General features: G+C 40.8%; 1 protein-coding gene across 1 annotated transcript in view; it reads right to left on the bottom strand.

The window, feature by feature from the left end:
* Window positions 1–19478, bottom strand: part of RIPOR2 (RHO family interacting cell polarization regulator 2) — a 118582-nt gene that overhangs the window by 44545 nt on the left and 54559 nt on the right. The window contains exons 2-8 of the mRNA XM_012804241.2: window positions 18684–18810; window positions 17199–17354; window positions 16428–16506; window positions 14839–14862; window positions 13641–13694; window positions 8910–9059; window positions 5193–5256 (exon numbers count right to left, since the gene is read on the bottom strand). Of these exons, the coding sequence (XP_012659695.2) occupies window positions 5193–5256; window positions 8910–9059; window positions 13641–13694; window positions 14839–14862; window positions 16428–16506; window positions 17199–17354; window positions 18684–18810 (654 nt within the window). The remainder of the gene's footprint in view (window positions 1–5192; window positions 5257–8909; window positions 9060–13640; window positions 13695–14838; window positions 14863–16427; window positions 16507–17198; window positions 17355–18683; window positions 18811–19478) is intronic.

A 19478-nucleotide genomic window follows, 5' to 3' on the forward strand; every position in this document is an offset into this window, starting at 1 on the left:
ATAGAGTGCTAAGATTATGGGCATGAGCCACCACACCTGGCCCAGCTCTATGACTCTTAAGATGCCTTTGCAGACAAAAATATCATATGATAAACTGAGTCCTTGTTTCCTCAGCATCTTCAAGTTGCCATTTATAATCTTTGAGTTCTGAGTTGTTTTATGTTCATTTAAACATGATTTTACACAGTATTTTTTGCTTTCTAAGAATAGCCCGGTTAATAAGTTGTAAGACTCTTGAATGAGCAAATCTGCTTTCCACCTGCCCTGATGGACATTGCCATGGGCAAAATGGCCGCAAAGGTCCAGGGATGCTTTAAAAAAACCACCTGCTGTTACAATTATTTGCCAGTAGATGGCAGCAACTCACCAGTTCCTCATACCTTCCTACCCAAGGAGTCAGTCCACCTAGAAACAGCTTTCAGTAATAATTAGAACATAAGCCACTTAAGACTTACTGAAATAAGAACCTTATTAAAGAAGCCTATTTTCACTAATAATTTTCTGAAGCATTTCCCAAAATGGACAAGCTAGTAATTCTAATAAAATCCAAATTTGCTTCTTGAAAACCTCTGCAAATTTGTTCAGGATTAATCCATTGTCTATCTGTGTATTTATACTGGAATACTGTTTAAAAAGAAACTTATCTGGTGTTGTTGCTAGATAAAGGTGAATAAAGGGGAGAACCCTTTGAAGTTTTTTTCTTCCCCTTCCAAAATTACCAGAAATTTTATATCTAAAGACCTTTACGGAATGGAGAAAGATACTTGGTAGTGATGTTTCTGAGCTTCTCATTCCATGTTGTCGAAGCAACATTCCTTGGAACTGATACAGTGGCATCACTGATCCTCTAATTACAGCAATAGAGTAGCGAGATAGCAACATCTAAAGCAGTTCTGGTGCTGTTGTTAAAGTTCCATCCACTGTGCATGCCACTGTCTACGGGCCATACAGTTAACACTAACAGTGAAGCGAAGACAGTTGTAACCCATCTGTGAGACCCAGGGTCTGGTCTGGGCGCCTGCTGGCACTTTCACAGCTGGGGAAAGCTGAAAGTTTTCTCAGCAGTTTTGTAAATACTGTTGGGTGACCTAGAAAACTTTCATTATGGCCAATCAACAAACCATCCTGGAGGTTACCTCGGAGGGATGGACATGGAGAGGTGGTGGGGGTCAGGAGAGGTTCCCCCCCCTTAGCAAATCTAATCACACTTTTGGGGTGTTTTCCGACAGTGCACTCACATATTACTGATATCACAGCGGCCCACCCTTGCCTCCCTTTGCTCAGACACCAGTCTGCCAGAAGAATGCTCTCTAACATCATTCCCACTTCTGTGATGATCTTCCTTTTCAGGAGTCACACTTCCTATTCTAAGGAAAATAGCCAACTAGCTAAACAGGCGGGGGGTCCTATTACAGGCCTCACTGATTTATTGACCAGACATAAATAATTCAGGTTTACTAGCTCCCTGGTAGTTCTTCCTTCTCCAGAAGTCTGTCCTACCCAAAAGCTGCAGCGGCTAATACAGACTTCTGCATAGACACACTGCTGGAACTTAATTTGAACAAAGTAATAACAGAGAGAAAAAAGCAGTTTTCCCTAAGGAACCCCATCTCAACCTCCATCCTGGTTGACAGGTCACAGATCTAGCGCTCTCTCTTTAGCCTTGCATTCATGTCTTTTCATGATCAGTCCCCAACTAACTCTCCATAGCTCTTCTCTCAAAAGCACTTTGGCCACACTGGTCTGTCTGTCACTTTGGAACCTGCTTTCCCCTCTTTGGTGCATGCTATTCCAGTGACATTCATTTGCTCAGGGCAGTTATTCTAATTTAAAGATTATACTGGGCCTTCCTCCTTCCTGCTCCCCTCCTCCCCAGACAGGTGTGTGGCTGCCTTCTCTCCATCCCCCTCAGGCTTCTGCAGCAATCCGGTCACACTATTGGTCCAGGTGGCCATTCATTGCACTGGCTCACATGCCCATTTTCTCCAGATTGTGTGAAACTCAAGGCCAGGAAGCATTCATCTAGTGCGGGTGCTCAGTAAGCACTGGCTCTGTCCTCATTATCATCACCACCTACTCCTCCACCCCCCACAAGATTGTTGCCCAGTGTTGGGGATGAGACAAAAAGGGAAGTGTGGAAGGGTGTGGCAGGCAGAAGTTAGGGCTTGCTGAGTCTGAGAGAATTATGAAATTGCCCCAGTTTGCTAATAGGTGTGTTGGGGGGAAGATTTTACCAGAATGAATAACAGATAAGAAAGCAGCTAATTGCAAAGACACAGGATTTCCTGGTTGCAGGAGGGGGTTTCCCTTTTTCTTTATGTGGGATGAGAAGGATTTCCATGGGGCTATTACCCTTCAACGGCTTCACAGATGTAGTTTCTGAGTTTTCGTGTGAGGTCAGGAAAGTGGAAGTGACATGAGTCGATCAGCAGGATAGGAAAATCAGTTTCCTAAGAAACTGAGAGAGCCCCAGATTTCAAATGGGGCAGCGAAGTGAGAAAACAGAGAGGGGAGACATGGAAGTGTCGGAACAACAGAGAGATCTGTCTTTTCATTAGGGTAATTTATTACACCCCAGTATTATGAGTTAGCTGGTGTCCAGGCCCCCCAGTGGATGGTAGGGTCCCCAGCATCATCCGTCTGGTCACCAGGCCTGAAGCGAAGCTCTAGATCTCATGGGTGGGTGGTCCCTTTCCTCCTGTCCCACTCGCCACCATTCTTTTTTTTTTTTTTTTGGAGACAGTGTCTCACTTTGTTGCCCTCATTAGAGCGCCATGGGGTCACACAGCTCACAGCAAACTCTAACTCCTGGGCTTAGGTGATTCTCTTGCCTCAGCCTCCTGAGTAGCTGGGACTACAGGCACCCAGCACATCACCTGGCTACTTTTTGTTGCAATTTGGCTGGGACCGAGTTCGAACTTGCCACCCTCAGTATAGGCGCCCTACTCCCTGAGCCACAGGCACCACTCGCAGACAGACTATTCTTTCAGCAATAGTTTATAGTATCTACTCAGCTCTGTTAGAACTTCCCTCAAAATGTGGGCTGGAGGTGGAAATGCATTAGGAGGCATGAACGTTGGAATTTTGTTCCAAGTCTGACTCTAATATACTGTGTGCTTTCTGGGACAAGACATTTAACCTCTCTGGGCTCCCATTTCCCACCTGCAAAATGGGGAAATTACTACCCCACCAAAAATAAATGCACTTGATGATAGCCTCAGGAACAGGGGAAGCACAGGACTTTTGGTATGAATGATAGTTGCGCATGTTTTGAATTCCTCTTAGGTTGTGAGACTGTATGACCCTAGTCTGCTAGTCTGCCTGGCTGGTGCCTGCATTGTAGAAAGAAGAGGGAAGTGTCTTCTGCCGGGCAGTTGTTTTCCAGAAACAAGCTGCTGATACAATCATTCTGAAAGTTTTAAAGATAAATTCTAGGGCCCTACTCTGGAACTATAAACTTGGATTTGCTGGGACGAGGGCAGGGCCTGAGTGGCTTTGGAACCACTGACTCTAATGAGGACCCAAAATGAAAAGAACAGACATAAAAAACTGAAAAAGCACAGATGCCAGACTCGGTAGTAAAGTGTTGAGATTTAACACTGAGTGATAAACAAGAGCTGCTGGCAGAGAAGAATGCAGCCTTGGGGAAGCTGAGGGTCAAGGTTGTCTCTATTCCAGGTATACTCATTCAGAGAGGCCGTCACACACGCTGCATAGTGCCTGACAGAATAATTTCCCTTCCAAGTTAGATGACTCATTTGAAAATGAAGCTCTCCCGTTGAGCCCTTTTATAAAGTTCTCCCTTCTTTACTCCCTTAATTGCAGAAAGTAGACAAGAGGGTGATTAAATCCCCATTAGCAACCCAGGGATCAAGCTGCTAAGAAACCTTAGAAAGAAATGCATAAGCACCAGCCCTCTTTGCTGCAGTCAAATGGGCCTAAACTGGGGACTTGCCGATGGCTGCTTATTTGACAGCCCTGCCTGGCCGCTGAGCTGTAATCTGACAGCACCTGTGTGATGCTCCACTTTCTAAAACCCGGCATCCTCTTGGTTCTGAAGATGCTGTAGTATTAATTGATAATGCTTCTAGATTGGAACTTTCTGGAATAAACACCAAAAAGGGCCCTGGGAAAAAGAGGGGAAAAGGCACAATCTTCTGTGTGTTTAGCGCTAGGATTAAAAAAAAGTGGTAGGTAGGGCAGCACCTGTGGCTCAATGAGCAGGGCACCGGCCCTGGCCCAACTTCAACAAAAAATAGCTGGGGGTCGTGGCAGCTGACTGTGGTCCCAGCTACTCAGGAGGCTGAGGCAAGAGAATCACCTAAGCCCAGGAATTGGAAGTTACTGTGAGCTGTGTGACACCATGGCACTCTACTGAGGGCAATAAAGTGAGACTCTGTCTCTAAAAAAAAAAAAAAGTGGCAGGTAGTTTACTGGAAACAAGAGGGATAAAGGAACTATTTAAATAACACCACAAAGAAGCCAACAGCAAGTCTAGAATGTGGGACATTCTGTACAACAAAGGTTTCTATGAGTCCACGGTAGAAAAAAAAAGGGATGGAGTTTGTTTTAGATTAAAGGAAACCTAAAAGATAAACCTAACAACTAATTATAATGCACAGACCTGTCTGGATCCTAATTTGGACTACAAAGCATTTGTGACAACTTGGGAGATTTGATAAAGGAACGTGTTAGTAACAAAGGCTTAGTATTTCTGTTAGATGTGAAATGTGACAGTACTTGGCATACTGGTTATGTAAAAAGATGGCCTTGTTCTTTAAGAGGTGCAAGGGAAGTGTGCAGGGGCAGACTGACGTATCTGGGTTTTATTTCATCAAATGACATCTCTCTCATCAAAGGAAAAACAAAAGAAAATAGATGAAACAAATGTGGCAGAATCTTGCTAATTATTAAATCCAGGTGATGGGTTATGGGGGTTCATTATAATGTTCTGTCTGCTTGAATGTATGTTGGAGATTCTGTCATAATAAATATATATTTTCAAGTGTGTAGGCAAGTCTCAGGGTAAGAAACATCAATAAACTAACTTAAGTGGGGAAAGTTGAGAGTGGGCAGTGGGCAGCAAGGTATCTCTGTAAGGAAAATAAAAATAGTGTGTGCTCTCAAATTCTAAGGAGCTCTGCACTCCACGGAGATGGCTCCTGACTTTTTCCAAATAGGGAAAAAAATACCTTTCATCCTGATGGAGAATTCCCCCAGCAGACTCTCTAGCTCCGCTTCAATGGTGCACATATTCTGTGAAGAAGATAGGAGGTGGGCATTAGAGCGAGCTTGCTGTCACCCAATCAAAGCACGTGATGTTTTAATAGGAGCAGCAACCATGGCATGACCAACAAGAGGAATTTACTTGTTTGCAATGAGTTGCACAGGATGAGCTAGGAAATATTTTTGACCAAATATTTAGTCCAACTGTAAGCAAGACTTCTAGTATACAAGAAATTTAGGGTCATAGATGAATGCCTTAAATTACATCAAAAATAGACAAATCTGGAATGTAGGATATTCTATAGGAACTGGCCTGGAATCTATAAAAAGGTGATATTGTAGGGGAAAAAAATCCTGAACAGAGACTTAAAAAGACATGGGAACCAAATTCAAGGCCTTAATTTTAATTATGTCCTGATTTAAAAGACAAGCAAATAAACCAAAACAATTATCAGTGACATTCTTGGGCCAAAAATTTCAAAATGGATACAATGTTAGATAATTCTATAGGATGATTGTTAATTTTCTTAGTTGTGATCACAGCATGTGGTCATGTTGGAAATGCACGTTACTATTAGGAGATCCACGTTATATATTACGTAGCTTAACTTAGTCATTCCACAGTGTATACATACTTCAGGACAGCGTATTATAAAACAGATATATACAATTTTTACTTGTCAATACATTTGACAATTTTACTTGTCAATAAATAAATTTTAAAAAGATCTGTGCTAAAATATTTATGGAGTGAAATGGCATAATATCTATCACTGTCAATGATTTTTCCATTTGTATTGAAAAATTAAGTATATGAGAGAGTGAGGGAAAGCAAATATGGAAAAATGTTATCACTTGGTAAGTCTAGATTAAGATATGTGGTGTTCAGTATACTAGCCTTTCAACTTTCCTGTAGGTTTGCAGTTTTCTTTGTAAAAATTTGGGGCCAAAAAAGCACAGGAGCAGAATTCTGCTCAAGTGAGTGATTTAGGCTTCCTGCTATGATACCCCAAAAAAGGTTTCTGAGTCTGACAAGGATCCTTTCCTCAATCTGATGTTGAAGGATCAATGGAAGGAGCAACATCCTCTATAATTGGGAGTAGATGCATAACTACCCTGCCCTACTTCTGCAATGTCTGAGGACCTAAACAGAGCTAGAAACCAAAAGGGAACGTGCTGTCGCCAGGGGCCATCCTCAGCGAGGCCCTTCTGCTGCTTGGCCATATTATGCTTTGGGTGTCACCTCTGTTACACTAAGCAGCTGTCCCCACGGAAGCTTGATGCAGAGTGGCATCTGCAGGCTTCTCCCTCAGCAGCCGGCCTCCATTAGGGCTGGGGGCCCAAGGGGTGGTCTCTCTGAGGACAGCTTAGTGAGTGCCAGCAGGTACCGCTTCCACCTGAATTCTGTATGCTGAGGACCTCAGCCTTGATTTATAAAGCTGGAGGTTCTGCTTCTTATGTATTTGGTCCTTTGTTCTGCCCCAAATGATTGCTCTCATGGAATATAAAGAGAATGGCATAGCTTTCTCTTTGGTGAGTTCTCAGTATCTCAAATAGTTTAGCAAAACTGGGGAAAACTTCTTCAAGTCTGAGCTCTGTGCAGCTTAAAGGCTTTTGAAAACAAAGTTTCAGTATTGTAAATGAATTTGCTTCCTCAGACCTGTTGGGCATCTGTGAAGGAATGCATTCCAGTTTCCAGAAATATCACCTATGTTAATTGTGAATGTCATGATAGCTACCAATATGTCTGAAAAAACTTGGAGGGCAGCTAGGTTAGGAGTTGAGGACATGCTTGGTCAAAATGTTCTCACTCATGCAGCCAACAAGGAACATTGCTGCACATGCAATGATATGCTGAGCTATCTCGCCCTTGTTAAATCCTTATTTTAAACCCTCACTGTGACAAAATGCTGGCTTTTGTGAGCATGGGAGGATACAAAATCAACCATCTGATGTCAAGTGAGGTATGAAGCTACACAAGTCCTGAACATCTTCCCTCTCTAAGGCAGCTCTTCCTCTTGCTTGATGGCATTCTATGTCTTTGAATTTGTGAACAAAGTCATGATGCCATACCCTGGCATTTGACCAACAGTGGCTATTTCTGAAACGACCTGTAAATTATTCCAGGACAAGTGGCTCCTGCAAGCTGCTGGTCAGTTATCTGCTTTTGTACTATAAACAGCCTCTATAATTAGAAATGGCTCTTCTGGTTTCTGAGACCTGTAGACATGGGGTCTCATGAACTAGGGTTGGTTCTAAGCCAGGGATTTTAACATGCAGGTTGAAAATGGTTTGGGGACAGGTGGTAGCAAGACTCAGATCTTTACTTTCACATATCCAGAATATGGAAAACAAGCCAGAGCATTACTAGTAATACCTGTGATGACACTGATAGAAATCACATGTATGTCCATATCATAGCATTTGTTACAGATAACTTAAAAAAATCATTTATACTTTTCACTATTTTGAATTATCAGTAGTTTTGGAGCCACTGCTAGATTTCTTTCTTTTTTTTTTTTTGTTGAGACAGAGCCTCAAGCTGTCGCCCTGGGTAGAGTGCTGTGGCATCACAGCTCACAGCAACCTCCAACTCCTGGGCTCAAGCGAGTCTCCTGCCTCAGCCTCCCAAGTAGCTGGGACTACAGGTGCCTGACACAACGCCTGGCTATTTTTTGGTTGCAGCCATCATTGTTGTTTGGCAGCCCGGGCTGGATTTGAACCTGCCAGGTCAGATGTATGTGGCTGGCGCCTTAGCCGCTTGAGCCATAGGCACCGAGCCAGATTTCATAATTTGATATATTAATATCATAGTATTTGACTTTTAAAATATTTTGACAACTGTATTGACAATATTGACGTAACTATTTCAATATAATCTTTCCATTCAATTCCTATATATTTTATTTTATGCATTTAAAAAACCTTATTCTGAAAGGAGGAACTTTGGTAAAGAAGCCCTGTTTTATGTCATGAAAAGAGACTAATTAGGTTGAGACAAGAGGCAACAGTGGGGTATAGACACAGAGCATCCGACTGAAAGTCATCCAAAAGGTCTCTTGGTCCCAGGGCTGAGACAGATGCTCAGCTCTGGGAATTGTCCAACAGCCCCTCTCCAAGCTGATGACTTCATTCATGAAATTGGATCTCCTAACAAAGACTCATGAGACAGTGAAAAGTGCTGCTTTAATAATTCAGTCATTTCATCAAAGGCATTGGTATTAGGTGACCCCAGGAAAAGCGATGACCTCTGTGTCAGATGCTTGGCCCTAGGGAGTCAGAAACCCAGAAAGTACACTTCTGTTCACGGTTCTTTATCTTGTCTCTTTTGAGATAAAAATTTCTCACAATAAAAAAAAAAAATGTAGCAGGAAGTTTACTGATAAACAACACTGACATCCAGCATAGCCAGGGTCTATTTGACTTCCAGAGATAAAGTTAGACTGGATTGTGCACTAAAATACTTAGAAGTGCATTCAAATGACAGAAATCAGGGCACTGTGGCTTCCTCATTTTTAATAATTCTGCTGATTGCCTCTCTTGTATACTTTCAAAGCTAATAGTGAAACTTGTCTCTCTGGAGAGTAGAATGAGGTTGAGGGTGGCTGCTCGCCTTGTTCTTTGTAGCTACTTAAAGTCACACCAGGCCAGGCCAGGTTCAGCAACTAGGAGTTCATTTGTACCTCTGTGTACTCTTTGAAGCTCCTGTTGATCTCTGACAGACTCTCCCGGGCAGCTTTGCTGGCAGGGGAAGTTGCAAAGGCTTGCTTCATCTTGCTGGCACCATCTTGGAGGCGTCGTTGGATACAATAAGCTTCATAGAGTTCATCTACCTGCCAGAATCAAAACAGGAAACACTGAGGTATGAACTTGTTATGCTTGAAAGAAGTTACGTAGACCATTGTTATGTGCTGAAGGTGCTTTATGTTTTTGACCTCTACAAGGAGAATCATATAGAAGTGCTATTCTTTTAGCCAGAACCAATCATTTTTATTTTAGCCCCTGTGATCTGTTTTTTCTCAAAACAGATTTTACTCTGATCACACAGAGTCTCACTTTGTCACCCTCGGTAGAGTGCCATGGCGTCCCAACTCATAGGAACCTCAATATTGGGCTTAAGCTATTCCCTTGCTTAAGCCTCCCAAGTAGCTGGGACTACAGGCACCTGGCACAATGCCTGGCTATTTTTAGAGACGAGGTCTCACTCTGGCTCAGGCTGGTCTCTAACTCATGAGCTCAGGCAATACACCTACCTCGACCTCCCAGAATGCTAGGATTATAGGTATGAGCCACCTCACTGCAATCTTGTTTTTCAAATTATATAAAATAAAAATGCCTCCCTTGCATTTTTTAAGGCTATCATTGGAATGACTTAAAATTGCTTTTAGGTGGTACTGTTGGTCCACTGGAGGACTGTGTGAGACTATTTGTGAGACAAAATACTTCATCATTTAATATAATGAAGACAAGAGCCTTCTTTGTATGGAACAAATACCAAAAGGGTTTATACAGTTTCACACCAAGGTGAAAACTTTGTAGTGTACTAGGCTATTATCGCTTTATTTTAAGAGGTATTGTCACAGGTGATATTTACACATCTAGATTTAGCATTACTTAAAAGAACTTGGGGCTATTAATTAAAACAATTTTTATAAAATCAAGGTGCAACAATAAAGAGAGAAAATGAAGTTATTCTTAAAATTAGGGTAAAATACAATTGTCAAACGTACAATGTGAACTCTTTAGTACATAAATTACACCATAATTAAAAAATAAATTGAAGCAACATAAATGAAATTTTCCTTGCCATGTATGCTTTTCAATAATATATGCTTTAAAAATGACTGGTTGGCCAGGCACGGTAGCTCACACCTGTAATCCTAGCACTCTGGGAGGTGGGTGAATTGCTTCAGTTCAGGAGTTCGAGACCAGCCTGAACAAATAGAAAAACTAGCTAGGCGTAGCGGTAGACACCCCAAGAGTTTGAGGTTGCTGTGAGCTATCATGCCACTGCACTCTACCCAGGGCAGCAGAATGAGATTTGCCTCAATAAATAAATAAAGAGATAAATAAATAACTATTAATTATACTCATCAGATAAGCCTGATAATCACTTAATGCATCTAAGACAGTGGTTCTCAATCAACTTAAGGTGTTTTTGACTCCCAAGGGTCTATTGTCATTGAGCAGGTGGAAGGCAGGGATATTGCTAAAAGTCCTGTAATAGCAGAGGACATTCCCCCTACAACAAGGAATTATCCCTAAATAGTAATAGTGCCAAAGTTGAAGAAAACCTGTTCTAAAGTTATATTCCTGATGATTCTACCCCTATGGTCTTGCATTATCTTCCGTTATCAACACACTGAACCAACTGCAGATAACAACAGGAATTTTCAGGCTGAATAACGGAGGACAATGTCATTAGGCATGAGCAAAAGCAAGTGCAGGCTATTGCTTTGGGGGGGCAGTTACCTTCTTAGGACTATTTGAATTTTTATTTCCTTGAAAACAAACTTTGTTTCTTCAAAAAGGAGGCTTAAGCTATAGATTCAGAAGAAAGTGGAGATGCCTACACTGGACTTCAGAGTTTATGATTTGCCTTTTGTTCTAAAGGAAAACTTTTGGCTACTCACTGGAAGGCACTCCTGTGACACGTGAGAGTGGTGCAATTGTCCATAATTGCTTTTTCTATGTAGATGTCAGTGATACTAGATCACTCATTTAGAATGTGAACATTAAGAAACTAAAAATTTTTTACTTAACAAATGCAAGCAATGTATCCTGGTTCTTTGTACCCTCAATGAGTCCCCAACAATAAAAAAAAAAAAAGAAAGAAACTAAAAATTATTATCTTGATTAAAGGATTCTTTGTTATTATTTAGTTCAAAAATTTACTCAACTTTGCAGAGAGGAATCCCCAAACTCCGAAAAGAATAGTCTTTAATCTTCAGGGTCAATAAATTTATTGCTGATTAAGAGGGAGATATAAGACTCAAGGGGTAGCAAATCTGCTGATAAAATCTTTTGGTGGGTGATTGACACAGAATGTGGTTTCCAGGCTTTAAAACTAAGCTAAGACGCACCTGGTGAGCTTGTTAAAATGCTGATGCCCAGCCCCTCCCCCTCCCCAGGTGCTGAGTCAGCAGATTAGGGCTGGGCCAGGAATATGACATTTTAAATAAACATTGCAGATTGTTCTATTGTGGGAGATCCCCACAAAGCTTTGAGAGACTTCAGTGTCAATATCTCTTTCAATGCAGGCCAGGCTGTGTCACCCATGTGGTCTTTTGGGAAATTGCCCCTCCAGTCCTTTCCCCCACTATTGGCTACTCTGAAGTTTCTGAGATTATAATCCTCTCAAGAAGGAGAGAGTGCTTATTGGACCATCAGTATAGCCTTCATGACTTAATCTATTATTCCTCCTAGAAAGAAAAGTTTGTTCTTTGTTCTCTCTTAAATGTCAATCTATCGACAGCTAATTGGTGTTAAACTTTAGGCATGTACTTACCTGAACAGAAAGTAGCCCGTTTGTAGGCAAGTTTGTGTCATACCTATCAGTCAGCAGTGGCTCTCATTAAATAAATTGACTAATTGACTCATTCAGTTATATATAATTTGTTAACCCTCTTGTATATAGGGTGCTGCAAATAGAATGCCACCAGCCTTTGAAAACAATTAGGGTTATTGTATTTAACCACTATAGACATAAGATGGATAAATACATGCTTACCTAATGTTGATTTTCTTTTCTTTTTTTTTTTATTGAATGGTAACTGTGTACACTGATGCACTTTGGGGGTACAGTGTGGTGTTTTCACACACAATCCAAGACACTTCCATCAAACTGGTTAACATAGCCTTCATGTAACTTTCTTAGTTATTATGTCAAAACATTCATATTGATTTTGTTTTCTTACTGTTTTTTTTTGGTTAGGGGTGAGAAAAAGTCTCACTCTGCTGCCTGAGGTAGAGTGCCATGGCATCCTAGCTCACAGCAACCTTAGTCTCTTGGGCTAAAGTGATCCTTTTGCCTCAGCTTCCCAAGTGGCTGGGACCACAGGCCCCCTCTATAACACCCTGCTAGTTTTTCTATTTTTAGTAGAGATGGGGGTCTTATTCCTGTTCAGGCTGGTCTTGAACTCCTGAGCTCAAGCAATCCACCCGCCTCAGCCTCCCAGAGTACTAAGATTAAAGGTGTGAGCCACTACACCCGGCCTTCTTACAGTTTTTGAACTAAATAGAAAAATTTGTCAAAGCTTGCCTGACAAAAATATCATCTAATGGATGTCATTGTTTTATTTATTGAATTTAGCAAAAAGAAGAGCAATTTTAGTTTTGCCTAGGTAATAAATATCTTTCAAAGTGGGAACATAGGAAGCCAGTAGCAGGCATTGAGATTTTACACTGCATTTTACGTTGAAACAGATTCTTAAGATCATCTAGATGGAATATATGCCACTTCCTAGTCCCATCTCACAAGAGAAGCAAGCCAAGGTCCATACAGGTGGATATGGCCAGTGTGCATGTAGCCAAACTGGGAATAAAACCTAAGGCTACTAACTCCTAGTAGAGAGATCTGCTAAGACCCCAATCTCCCCATGTGGAAGAGAGGCTGATGGGTATCGATGGAAACAGGAATCACTAATGGTATGATTTAGTTGCCCCCAAAGGGAAGTCTTCCTTAGGTAGCACCAATAACTCCGGATGGAGTCTAAACAGGGAGGTGATAGTCACAATGCACACGAGGCTCACTAGACCACTAACAAATTATTTATAGAACCCAGGGCTGGATGTGAGGGATGGTGCACATCTGGAGACATCTGGAAACCATGCCACATGAACAAGAGTGGGAAGAACCAAGAGGCTGACAAGGACTTAGGGAGGTACACAGACAGCCTTTTGTTTATTTTATTTTTTTTGCAGTTTTTGGCCAGGGCCGGGTTCAGACCCACCACCTCTGGTATATGAGGCTGGCACCCTACTCCTTGAGCCACAGGCGCCGCCCCAGACCGCCTTTTAGTACTCATAAGGCCTTTATGAAGACGTTTATGAGGCACCAAGTTGCATGTGGAGCCAGAGTGTACAGTTAGGTAAGTATGAAGTTTCTTGTGAGGTTAGTTTGATTTAATCTTTAACCACATGACAGAGACTGTGAACCCTCCACCAGGCAGATCACTTAGTACCTGATACATATTTGCAGAACTGAAACAGAGCCCAAATTGTGCTATATCAGACCTTCCATTCTTATTTTGTTTCCATCTTCGCTGTTTATTTGAGGACGTACTTGTTGATCAGTTTAGGAGTCAATTAGCTAAGAAATTCTCCACGGCCTAGATACTATGTTTAGGGCAAAGGTGTATTGATTAGTATCTGAAAACTTAAAAACAGGTGAAGACAACAGGAACTTCAATTACCTTACTAATGTGAAACTCCAGGCGTCTCATGTATCTTTCAATCGTTTTAATTTGCTGGAATTAAAAGAAGTTTGAAGAGGTACAGTCATTTACATTTCAAGATGTTTAGACTTATGAAAATATTTTATTACGTCATACTCAAAAGTATCAGAAAATGCTACATTGTTCCCCTTGCCTTCTATCTTTGTTCCTATTTAAAAGAGTCTCTAATATCAATTTGGGAAGTATTGTTTAAGTCTTGAATGAGTATTCTGAGAGATGAACTTGGGTTATTAGAATCCCTGTATTTAACATCCAGGAGGCCAATCCGATGGAATTCATTACGTTTCTGGCAGAACAACATCTATTTATATTTATTGGAATATATGTAAACCTTTTCATAATAATATGTGTTCTAGGATGGGATTTTCTTCCCCCTTCACATTTTAGTATTCACCTCTGTGGAATTGGGGTGCATCATGCAATGGCTCCTGGCCAAGTGGTCTGAGATAGCTGCCTGTGCCTGCTCACAGATAATCACAGTTGTTCCTGTGTCATCTGTTTGAATCATAAATATGTGTATCATTATTATATGCATTTAATTAAATTAACTGCCCTTTAAAATGTCTTCAAAATGAATATATTATGATTCAGCCTTGAAATAAAATTATCGTGTACACAGAAAGGCACGGAAAGAGAGCGGCATCATATATAAATAAAGATGAAAAAAGTCTGCATCTACAAACGTTTAAAAGAGTTTTCTCAGTAAGTACAAAACACAAATTTTAAATGAAAAGAAAGACTCATCAGAGTTTAAGGGGAATCTTTTCTTTTTAAAAAAATCTCTGTGGCATGTAAAGTCATGGTACATTTTCTAATCAGTGACAACTGGGATTTGATGAGGTATGAGTGTTATTATTCAGAGACAACGCAGGCAAGGGCTTCCAGACACTCGGAAAGTTCTTAAACTTTCCAAACACTGAGAAACCCTACATCCTAGTGGCATTTTTATGAGAGTGGCCTTAAATGCTTTTTTGCATGTATAGATCATAGTGCTTATTCATCATCCTCATTAGACAAAATAATGAATTTTTCCAGAATTAGAAAAATCATCAGTTCTCTGGGATTTTATTATCCTTAAGAAGGTCTCTCACTGACTTCTACTCAAGGATGCCGGGCTTTATTTTGTAATGACACCCAACACAAAAAGATAACTTACCTTGTCTAGTTCATACAGCACACCCTAGAAAGAAAAAAGGAATATCCGGATTAAAACATCTTTCCCCCAAAAGTAACCCATCTTAATAGAATAATATGGCCTCTGATTCTATATTATCTGTGAATAATTATCAGTCTCACAAAGTTTCACCAGATTTTTGCCATTTGCCTTAAAAGAGTAAAAATCTGGGTTATTTTAACTACCAGTAGGAGTGCTTTTATAAGCCGAAATTTATTCATATTCTTTGTTTCCCAAATTGTACCCTTCTCTGCCCCTGGCGAGCTTTAAGGTTTTCACTTGCTTTGAGCTCTCCTATCCTACATATCAGAGGGCATATCATTCATGCTGATTTAAAAAATTTTTTTAAGTAAATGGTGTTAACATACAATGTAGCAGCAGTAGGTATGTTAAAACTGGGCTTGAAGAGGAGTTCTTGAGAATGGAAATAAGCAGGCTGATTTCCTATGTGCTCACAGTATCACAGTACGATTGGTGCACCATCCCTGTATTCCCCATTGGAAGGATTTTTATGGAATAAGAGGTTTTGGTGGAAGCTCCTCCATTAGCCATTGTTCTCCAAGGAAGAAAATTTGTTGCCATCAAGGTGGGTCAAGGCCTTTTAAAAGCTCTGAAGAGGGGGGGGGCACCCATTACTCAGTGGTTAGGGTGCTGGCCACAAGCTCTCCGGCTGGTGGGTTCAAACCTGGCCCGGGGGCTGCTAAACAACAACAAAAACTAGCTGGGCCTATAGTTCCAGCTACTAGGGAGGCTAAGGCAAGTTGCTGTGAGCTATGATGCCACAGCACTCTACCAAGGGTGACAAAGTGAGACTCTGTCTCAATAAAATAAATAAATAAATAAACTCTGAAGGCCGTCCCATAAGCAGAGCTACACAGACGGGGCAATGAGCATTCTAACTTCAGTAGATATAAAACCTCTCAACCTTCATCAAGCCTTTCATCTCTAAGCTTTTGAGAAGGGCAACAATATACATGTTAGCGCATTTCCTAAAACAGAAAAGGATAAGCGGATAAGCGCTATGAACATCTAGTTGCTGCACACGGAGGGACATGTAGACTTTTCTCGGGCTTTCTGAGGCCTAGGAACAGTAAGGTGTGGTATCACTTACAACTGAATAAAACCATTTAGAGTAGTGTAAACACTGGAACCACACTTCAACCACAAGTCCTCACAGATTATTAGAAGAAATTCTGAATATAATGTGTACACAAACTAGCCTAGGAACTCCTTCACCTTATAAAGTCTATTACATTTCTAAGTCGCCTTTCCCTCCCAGTTTTTTTAAGGACCTATTTTTTTTTTAATTGGAAGTAAAATAAAAGTTCCGAGTTCCCAAATCTGTATGTACTAACAATACACAAAGAAAATTTGAACTTCTCATTTGACAAGTATTAAAAATACCGCAGGAAGAAGAAAACTGCAATCTTCTTCCTATCATCAGGATGCAGATTGCACTTTGCCCCTTGGACATGTGTTGCTTAAACATTCCTCCCTATCCCCGTCCAGTAAAAGATTATGCTTAGCAAATAAATACCGAGTTAGCATCTTAATGACTGCACTGTACCTACCAGGCGAGAGTTTCTTTTCATATCTTTTAACTGAGCTGTCAGCTTGTCCAGCTCTGTCTGGTGAACTTCCAGATACTCACTGCAAAGATAAGATGAGACGTAAAAGTGAACTCTGAACAGTGGTATGCTGCTGTTGCTGGCATTTTCTTTCTCAAAGGGTATTAAGAATTGAGCCTTGCTCTGTAGTTGAGAAAGGGGGGAGGGGGCTTTGTCTTTTCCCAATCTTTCGATGTTTTGAACGTTCTGTTAGTTGCATCAGATTTATCTAGCTCATCAAAAAGGAGAACCCTTGTGAGGCTGAAAATCCAGAAAGGAAAAAACCTGTGGGGAAGACAGGGGTCCCATCCTATATCCAGCCCTGGTCTGGGCTCACAGAATTCTATCTAGTTAAACATAACACTGTGAATGTCTCGCCGCACATGAGGAAAGCCTTATTCTGGGCACACAATCCCCACAGTATACTCAGGAAGGTTGCAGTTGCAGAGTCCTCCTTCAGCAATCCCTAGAATGGAGATACCTGTCCACCACTGTTTGAGTAAAATTCAACACGTACAAGGTTTCGAGTTTTTCTCAATGCTATGGATAGGATGTGGAATCTCAACACATTTCCTATCTTTGAGATTCATTTAAGTCTTCCCTGACTGAGGCACAAGAATAAAATATCTCCTATAGAAAAAGACATTTTAAGACATGACCTCATCATACTAGCTTTACTCTGACACCCCTCCCACATCATTCCATAATGTGCATTATCAGGTTTAAGGTTCTTACTCGAGTCCATTTTTCAAGGCCCTGTAGACTTCTTCCACCCTTTTAGGCTGAGGCTCTTTGGGAGGGTTGTTGTTTTTGTGACCTAAATTATGCATTTTCTTCAGTTTGGCCTGAGGCTTCTTGAGAGCGGCGGAATTTTCAATGAAGGAGTTACACCTATGGGAAGGGAAAACAAAATAAAACAAAACAAAAGCAGAAGAAATTGTGAGCCTTGGGCATCCAACAGGATGTGACTCAAGAAGTATCTTTTTAATTATCTTGTGTTCCCATTAGTGTCCTTTGTGGAAGGTAATGTTCCCTTGTGTATTAACAGATCTGAGCTATCCTTTGTTCCTTGGGATTAAATTTGTTAACTGCTGAAATCTGAAAGCTTTGTTGGGCAGAGGCTACAGAGTCAAAGTCTGGCTTCAGGTAATGTGTACTCTGAGTGAAAATGTATTGCTTCTCTAAAACCTAGTATGTACATGTAGGAAGCCAAGAACAAACGGTTCTTAGACACAAAGCATGGGAAGAAGATATAATGCAACTAAAAAGTCCATGCACTGTGCAATATTAGGTACATGCATCCATTAAGTTCAAGTAGGGTATGAAGGAAGTCTTTTTGATAAGGGGCCACAGCATGCTAAATAACTAATTCTATATGACATTAGAGAATTCTGTATGACATTCCATTATCATGGAATAAATTATGAGTAGGTACAATGTATAAAAATTCCACATCTCCAGTCAGGGATGCAGTTTGTAGTGATAAGATGGGTGCCTGATAACTTAAACCCAAAGTAGTGATCTGGGGCCAGGCTACTTGCTGACCCAGCTATCAGCGGGAAAGCTGGGATCTCCAAGTCTAGCAGGTGCCTGCTGTACCCCTCCCCACTTAGTCATTAGCTGTGCTCCTCTGTCATCACCGTGTGCACCAAAAGGAACAATATGATCAACTAAGCACAATGGGCTCTTCAGAGGCTAAGACCTTTATCAAATCAGAAAAACTGAAGACAAACTTTTTTCCATGTTACCTATTCACTAGCTGTTCTTTCTTTCTTGAGTTCCCCTAAGTCCTGTCTTAGATGAGATGAGATTCCAAAGAAACTAGAAGACTGACTTTGACAACGCCTGTCTGGAATGACATCCCTTCCTGGAATCAGTCGGCAGAGGCACAGTCTTTATCCACTAAATAACTTCACACTACACAGTCAGCAAAATCTGATCGCAATGGAATACACGTTTTAGAAAGGATGTGGAGTGGTCTATACATACATCACTAGCTTATCCTAAATCGTCAGCCATCTTTTTTTCAGTAGGAATTCTAAATGTTAGAAAAGAAATTATAGCACTTAATTTTTGGTATGTCCTTTCAATGAAAAGGAGATTAAAACTGTGTGTGTATGTGTTTTCTGGTGAGGCTGAATGCACAGAGACCCTCTTCAGGACATCAAAGCTCACATGCTTCTCAAGCTGCACTACAGGAGAGAACCACATACTACTTGCCTGGATCGCCTTTCCTGAAGGCCACTGAAACCTGCAAAGGACTGGCTTCTAATGATCCCATTGGGCCCTCCAGGTGAAAAAGACTGGGATCCTACCAACATGATTTCTGGGAGTCTCGTTGGCAGTCCTAAAAGACAATAGAAAGATTATGACTTCAAAATGTATATGAAAACAGTACACTGTACCCCATGATTGCATTAATGTACACAGTTATGCTATAAGAAAATAAAATAAAATAAAATAAAATAAAAAAATAAAGATTATGACAACTTACAGGCAGATTCAGACAGAAGATACACTAAGCTTGTCAACAATAATAGCTGTGAGCAAGGTGAAGTGAGTCACAAGGCTCTCAGATGCTTGTGAGATTCTTTACGAGGGAATGGTCTTTTTCAGTTCAACTCTCAAGGTGGATAAAAAAAGATGCCAACTTACCGAGACAACAACAAATAAAAGTTACACAAAATTATCAGTCATTTTAGGTTTTCTTCAGGAATTGTTTTTTTAAAACAAAGTTCAACTATACCTTCAAAAACATGAAAACTTTTGCAGCATTTACTTCCAGCCAATGATAATACTAAAAACACACCAATAGGCCAATTCAAAGCTTCAGATAATTACTTTGTCCAGTTCAAAACAGTCAGGTCTGCAGGTGGAATTCTACACTTAGAAGTCATCAGGTTAAAACACTAGGTTTCTTCCACACACCCCCCCTTATTTATTTATTTATTTAAACACTAGGTTTCTTTAGAGATGAACTTACTTAAACTTGTTCTTCCTTTGGATCCTTAAGAA

Source organism: Otolemur garnettii, unplaced genomic scaffold (genome assembly GCF_000181295.1).
Source record: "Otolemur garnettii isolate 467f Iridium unplaced genomic scaffold, OtoGar3 scaffold00026, whole genome shotgun sequence".
Classification (NCBI taxonomy): domain Eukaryota; kingdom Metazoa; phylum Chordata; class Mammalia; order Primates; family Galagidae; genus Otolemur; species Otolemur garnettii.